This window comes from Berghia stephanieae, chromosome 9 (genome assembly GCF_034508935.2).
Source record: "Berghia stephanieae isolate SIO BIC M18660-M18661 chromosome 9, UCSD_Bste_1.3, whole genome shotgun sequence".
Lineage (NCBI taxonomy): Eukaryota > Metazoa > Mollusca > Gastropoda > Nudibranchia > Aeolidiidae > Berghia > Berghia stephanieae.
In genome coordinates this window covers 4,189,664-4,196,383 of record NC_088368.1, presented here as the reverse complement: position 1 = coordinate 4,196,383, position 6,720 = coordinate 4,189,664, and the positions used below count along the sequence as shown (strand labels likewise).

Genomic DNA, 6,720 nt, shown 5'->3' with positions numbered 1-6,720 from the left:
AGAATGTGTTTGTTGCTTTTCTGTTTGATTAAGAAATGTCTGTTTTTGTGTTGGGTGGGTTTGAAGTTTTCGGGAAAATTCTGAAAATGGCTGGTAAGGAGAGGTTTAAGGCAAAGATACCCCTCAAAGAAAAGTTACGCCTGAGGGCAAAGTTAGTTATAGATGACGGTAATGATATGATTGTATAAATAACATAAATAAATAAATAAATAAATAAATAAATAAATAAATAACATTTCATTTATTCATCCTCAATCAAGGGCAAATTAATCTTTAGGGTCTATTCCAAGGAAGACTGAAATAACAACCCAGGCGTCCGCCGCAGTGCAGCGCCGCAAAGTCAGATAACACTAGGCGACTTGCTCAAGGCCACACAACGAGTTCGGGTAGTCGAACTCGGTACCTTTTGGGTAGGAAGCTAAGACCGTACAGCTGAGCCACGCTGCCCCAGTCAAACAATTTACATCTTACCTTGAACTTGATATTTTCCACATTTCCTCCAATGTCGAAATCTGTAACATTTTTTCCCTTGCTATTCAAGTTAAGCCTTCTGTTTACACCTGTAAAGAAAGAGTAAACATTGAAAGGTTAATATATATATATATATATATATATATATATATATATATATATATATATATAGAGAGAGAGAGAGAGAGAGAGAGAGACAGATAGATGTATGTAGTTCTTCAGAGCCAGAAGGCCCATAGAGCCATACTATGTCCCTGCTTCTATAACGTGAAATGAGCAATATCAATTGCTTGCTATCCTTTGGATAGGACGCTAGTCTATCGCAAAGTACATTCCGCCAAATCTTAACAGACTCAGCTACCCATTCACTGCACCCGAGCAATGAAAACAACAAAGTCAATGGGGAAACCAAAACCAAAAATCAAAATCAACATAACAAAATCAGCACCAAAATTAGTAGCAACAACTAACAAAAAAAAAGCGAGGCTCGAAATCAGGACCTTCCGATCCGTAAGCAACTGCCATGTCACATGACTACATCACGCACAAAATAACAAGAAAACAATAATAACAAAATTATAACTTTAACAAAAATAAATAGCTACATCAACTACATAAACAATAACAACAATAACTACAACATCAATAAAATAGACAGTAATAACAACAATGACGATGATAAAACAGCAATAACAGCAAAAACAGCAGGACCAATAACAACAATAACAATAACACCATAACAACAATAAAAAATAATAACAATAACAACAATAACAACAACAATAACAACAATAACATCAATAACAACAATAACAATAACATTAACAACAACAATAACAACAACAATAACAACAACAACAATAACAACAACAATAACAACAACAATAACAACAACAACAATAACAACAACAATAACAACAACAACAATGACAACAACAACAATAACAACAACAATAACAACAACAATAACAACAACAACAATAACAACAACAATAACAACAACAACAACAACAATAACAACAACAATAACAACAACATTAACAACAACAATAACAACAACAATAACAACAACAACAATAACAACAACAATAACAACAACAACAGCAATAACAACAACAATAACAACAACAACAACAATAACAACAACAATAACAATAACAACAACAACAATAACAACAACAATAACAATAACAACAACAACAATAACAACCCACGTCTGATCAAACGTCCTTTGGCGTCCAGGTAAGTAGCCTCGCAATACAGTTTTAACCACGAAGCTGGACGTCCACTCCTTGCGTGTACCTGGGTCTGGAGAGGTAAAGGAAGACAAGCATAAGAACAAAAGATTTTTTTTAAAGAAAATAATTATCTAAAGTGAATTGAAACAAGGAGGCAGAGGGAGCTGAGAGAGAGAGAGAGAGAGAGAGAGAGACAGAGAGAGAGAGAGAGTAGAAAGAGATATAGTGACTGAGAGAAAGAGATAGAGAGATGGAGAGTCAGAGACAGAAAAGGGGGGGGGGGAGGCATGTCAAGGTACCCAGAAAACCTGGCTTGAACTGTAGCTTGAAGTCCATGAATGTGATGTGATACTACCAGAATCGAATAGAGATTACACTTACTTATACGGTATATGGGTAAATATTACACTTACCTGTAAGGTAAATGGAAAAAGGTGACACTTACCTGTAAGGTATATGGATAGAGATGACACTTACCTGTTAGGTATATATATGGATAAAGACCACACTTACCTGTAGGGTATATGGATAAAGGGGACACTTACCTGTAAGGTATAATATGGATAAAGGTGACACTTACCTGTAAGGTATATGGATAAAGATGACACTTACCTGTAAGGTATATGGATAAAAATGACACTTACCTGAAAGGTATATGGATAAGGATGACACTTACATATAAGGTATATGGATAAAGATGACACGTACGTGTAAGGTATATGGATAAAGATGAGACTTACGTGTAAGGTATATGGATAAGGATGACACTTACGTGTAAGGTATATGGATAAGGATGACACTTACGTGTAAGGTATATGGATCAAGATGACACTTACCTGTGAGGTATATGGATAAAGATGACACTTACGTGTAAGGTATATGGATAAAGATGACACTTACCTGTAAGGTATATGGATAAAGATGACACTTACGTGTAAGGTGTATGGATAAAGATGACACTTACGTGTAAGGTATATGGATAAGGATGACACTTACCTGTAAGGTATATGGAAACCCAGGCTTGAAATGTAACTTGGAGTCTACGAATGTGATGTCATAGTACGGGTGTGCTATGAACGTAGACGTGTCAACTATCGTGTCGTTTTCTCCAGTTCCATCCTCTGTCACGTTGAGCGACACGTACAGACGGCGATTGGCTTGAATTATCATTTCTTTTGGGATCAGTTTGTTGATGCGGATGTGTTTCTTGAACTTGCCTTTTCTTAGCTGTTGATATATAAAAAATAATTAAAAATTAGTCCTTCAGAGCCGTTCAGCCCATGGAGTCGGAGTTTTTTTTAAATCCCGGTTTCTGTAGCGCGAAACGAACTATAGCAATTGCTTGTTATCATTTGGACAGGACGCTAGTCTATCGCAAAGTACTTTTCACCAAATCTAACAGACTCATCTACCCATTCACTGCTGGGTGGACAGGGGGGGGGTCAGAAAACAATCTCGACTGCACCCGGGATTGATCTCGGTTCCTTTGCGTGTGAAGCGAGTGCTCTACCAACTGAGCTATCGGGACCCTTAGCTGTTAACACAGAAACCAAACAATGCATATAGTGCGGCTATGTGGTCTAGTGGTATAACACTCGCTTTCGGATCGGAAGGTCCTGGGTTCGAGCCTCGCGCTCGGCGCATAGTTGAGTCCTTGGAAAAGGCTCTTTATTCACTTTCTCTCACCGTACTCAGGTGTAAAATGAGTACCTGGCCGTTAACAGCATTGTCTTTGCCCGAAAAATTGTAATATCGCCTAACTGGCGGCATGTCCCGTCCTACGTGTTAAATGTTTCTGTTGACCAGGGACCCCTTGTAAAGCGCTTTGAGCACATTTTAGTGGACATTGCGCTATATAAAGCTCCATTTTATTTTATATTTATTTTATAATATGAGATTGTGTGTGAAAAATGGTAAAATAAAATATTTGAAACTTAGATTTCTGTGCTTAGATTGTGATATGCGATATGTCTGGAGTTTGACCCTCTCCGTATCAGCTGAAGGAAAATTATCACATTCCTTACGGTACAATGAATATTTTAAAAATTCATTTTGGTTTGATATATCTCAAAATTTGACGAAAAAACTTTGTCACAGCTTTAAAATCTTAATGCTGCTTTTTACAAGCTTATTTAGACGTAGTCATTGGTGACGTGATTGGGTGTAAAAAAATTTTTTTCTTTTTTTTTTGTGTTGTTTCTTTAAATTGATGTTTCATGAAAAATTCTGAAATGGTTGGTATGGAGAGGGTTAAGAAACAAAAAAAAAACGTTGTTCTCGTCAACGGTATTTACTTTAACCCTCTCCTTACCACCCATAGGAAAATCGTCACATTTGTTACGATGCAGCCATCAATTTACTTCTTCTGATTTCATGTAGTTATAGTTATAGCCATAAAAAACTCGACACTGTGTTGCAGAGCTAATTTTTCTGAACAAAATATGGAATATACTCCTTGCGAAATCTGTTTGAAAATTCTATTTTTGTGTTGGTAGAATATGAAGTTTGGGTAAAATTCTGAAAATAACTGGTAAGGGAGAGTTAACATATTTTACGAGTAGACATCAAGATGAACTTTAAGAAAGACGTGAGACCAAGCCTACACTAGTTTGAAAATATATATAAGCCTACCCCCTCTCCTTACCACCCACAGGAAAATCGTCACATTCGTTATGATGCAACCGACAATTTTCTAATTCTGATTTCTTTTGTACATCACAAAATTTAAAGAATTGCTTTGATTACAGCTATAAATACTAAACACTGTGTTGTAGAGCTCACTTGTTACTTTTTTTTTTGTTTGAGTAAGAAAAGTCAATTTGTGTGTTGGGTGGGAGTGAATTTTCGGGGGAAATTCTAAAAATAGCTGGTAAGGAGAGAGTTAATCCCGATATTGAGAGGAAAAAAGTGGGTCAGGAATTCGTCACCTCTGACCTTCCACCTTCTACCAGGTCAAGCGGAAGTTGGTGCAACATTGTAAACAAATTGAGTAAAGATGATACCGAAACAGATTTCTTCCTGATATTCTTATGCTAACCCTGACTACCAGTAGCCATTGTTAACTTATAGCCTGACACTGACCAAATAATGACGTCTAAAGACAAGTCTTTGGACTCAAAAGAAAACAAATCGCCAGTTGTATTCAACAGTTCCACCAATGGAATCACTTGTTTCCTTGAGCTTTACCAACGACAACTCACTAGACGCTGCACATACCTTAAAAATGAGGTCAAACTGTAAATCCTTGAGGCTTCTTGTGTCAGGCAATAAGTTAACGATGACTACTGACTGCCACCGTAGCCATCGTTATGTTATAGCCTGACACTGAAATCCAAAAGGACTGTTTGACGTCATTATTTGGTTTTTGCACCGCCTAGTGAGTTGTCGTTAGTAGAGCTCATGGACACAGGTTAGTTCATTGGTTGAACTATTGAATACAACTCACGATTTGTTTTCTTTTGTGGCAAAAGACTGGCATTTTAACGTCACTTTTTGGTCAGTATCAGGCTATAGATAGTATCGTAGCCATCGTTTTATTATAGCCTGACACTGAAATCCAAAAGGACTGGCAGTTTGACGTCATTATTTGATTTTTGCACCGCCTAGGGAGTTGTCGTTAGTAGAGCTCAAGGAAACAAGTCATTTCGTTGGTTGAACTATTGAATACAACTCACGATTTGTTTTCTTTTGTGGCAAAAGACTGGCATTTTAACGTCACTTTTTGGTCAGTATCAGGCTATAGATAGTATCGTAGCCATCGTTATATTATAGCCTGACACTGAAATCCAAAGGACTGCAGTTTGACGTCATTATTTGATTTTTGCACCGCTAGGAGTTGTCGTTAGTAGAGCTCAAGGAATCAAGTTATTTCGTTGGTTGAACTATTGAATACAACTCACGATTTGTTTTCTTTTTTTTTTTTGCAAAAGACTGGCATTTTGACGTCATTTTTTGGTCAGTGTCAGGCCATAAGTTTACGAAGGCCACGCTACCACTCACATTTTGTTTGTACTACTTTGAGTGGTTGTCAAGGAAAACTAGGTCAGGTCACTTAAGGATACTACATCCATTGGGCACAGCGATGATATCTGTCACTCATGAAGTAAAATCTACTTACCGTACCGTTATATCTTTCGGGCAATTGGGCACAGTGATAATTCTGTCATTCATGAAGTAAAATCTACTTACCGTACCGTTATATCTTTGGGGCAACATCTCTACCCCAGTCTTGGGGTCCCAGATCCCCAATTGCATCTCGAATGTTCCCAAAGCATAATGGCCGTACACGTATCTGGTAGAATTAAGATTAAATAAATAAATAAATATATAATATAATAATAATAATAATAATAAAATAATAATAATAATAATAATAATAATAATAATACATCATCATCATAATCATATCATATCATACATCATCATCATCATCACATAATATATATAATAAGTAATAATAATAATAATAATAATAATAATAATAATAATAATAATAATAATAATAATAAGAAGAAGAAGAAGAAGAAGAAGAAGAAGAAGAAGAAGAAGAAGTAGTAGAATGCCTTATATTCTTGTTTATGTATATTTCAATACTGCATGTTTGATATTACTAAGTCTGTGATATATTATGATTTAAAGAACTTGAATAAATCAACTTGATGATTGGCTACCAATGAGTGTCTTCCCCGTTAGTCTTTTTATGCACTGCCTTTGGTGCATAACAGATGGAACGAAATTGACGTCAATCAGGTTTTTGTTATTATTTTAGCCAGCAATTTTTATGAACAGTTCCCACTAAATTCTATCAATCACACTATAAATGTTTAGGTTACACACAGTTTTGTGTGTTGGAACGTTATTTCAGGCTGGCAAATGTGCGGCTATGTGGTCTAGTGGTATGACACTCGCTTTCGGATCGGAAGGTCCTGGGTTCGAGCATCGCGCTCGGCGCATAGTTGAGTCCTTGGAAAAGGCTCTTTACTCACATTCTCTCACCGTACTCAGGTGTAAA

The 6,720-nt window shown here is 36.4% G+C and overlaps 1 protein-coding gene across 1 annotated transcript in view; it reads right to left on the bottom strand.

Moving 5' to 3' along the window:
* Positions 1-6,720, bottom strand: part of LOC144979525 (complement C3-like) — a gene marked incomplete in the record, with an annotated part of 98,032 nt that overhangs the window by 71,133 nt on the left and 20,179 nt on the right. Inside the window, 4 exon segments of the mRNA XM_078926225.1 lie at positions 472-560; positions 1,686-1,779; positions 2,706-2,936; positions 5,898-6,000. Of these exon segments, the coding sequence (XP_078782351.1) occupies positions 472-560; positions 1,686-1,779; positions 2,706-2,936; positions 5,898-6,000 (517 nt within the window).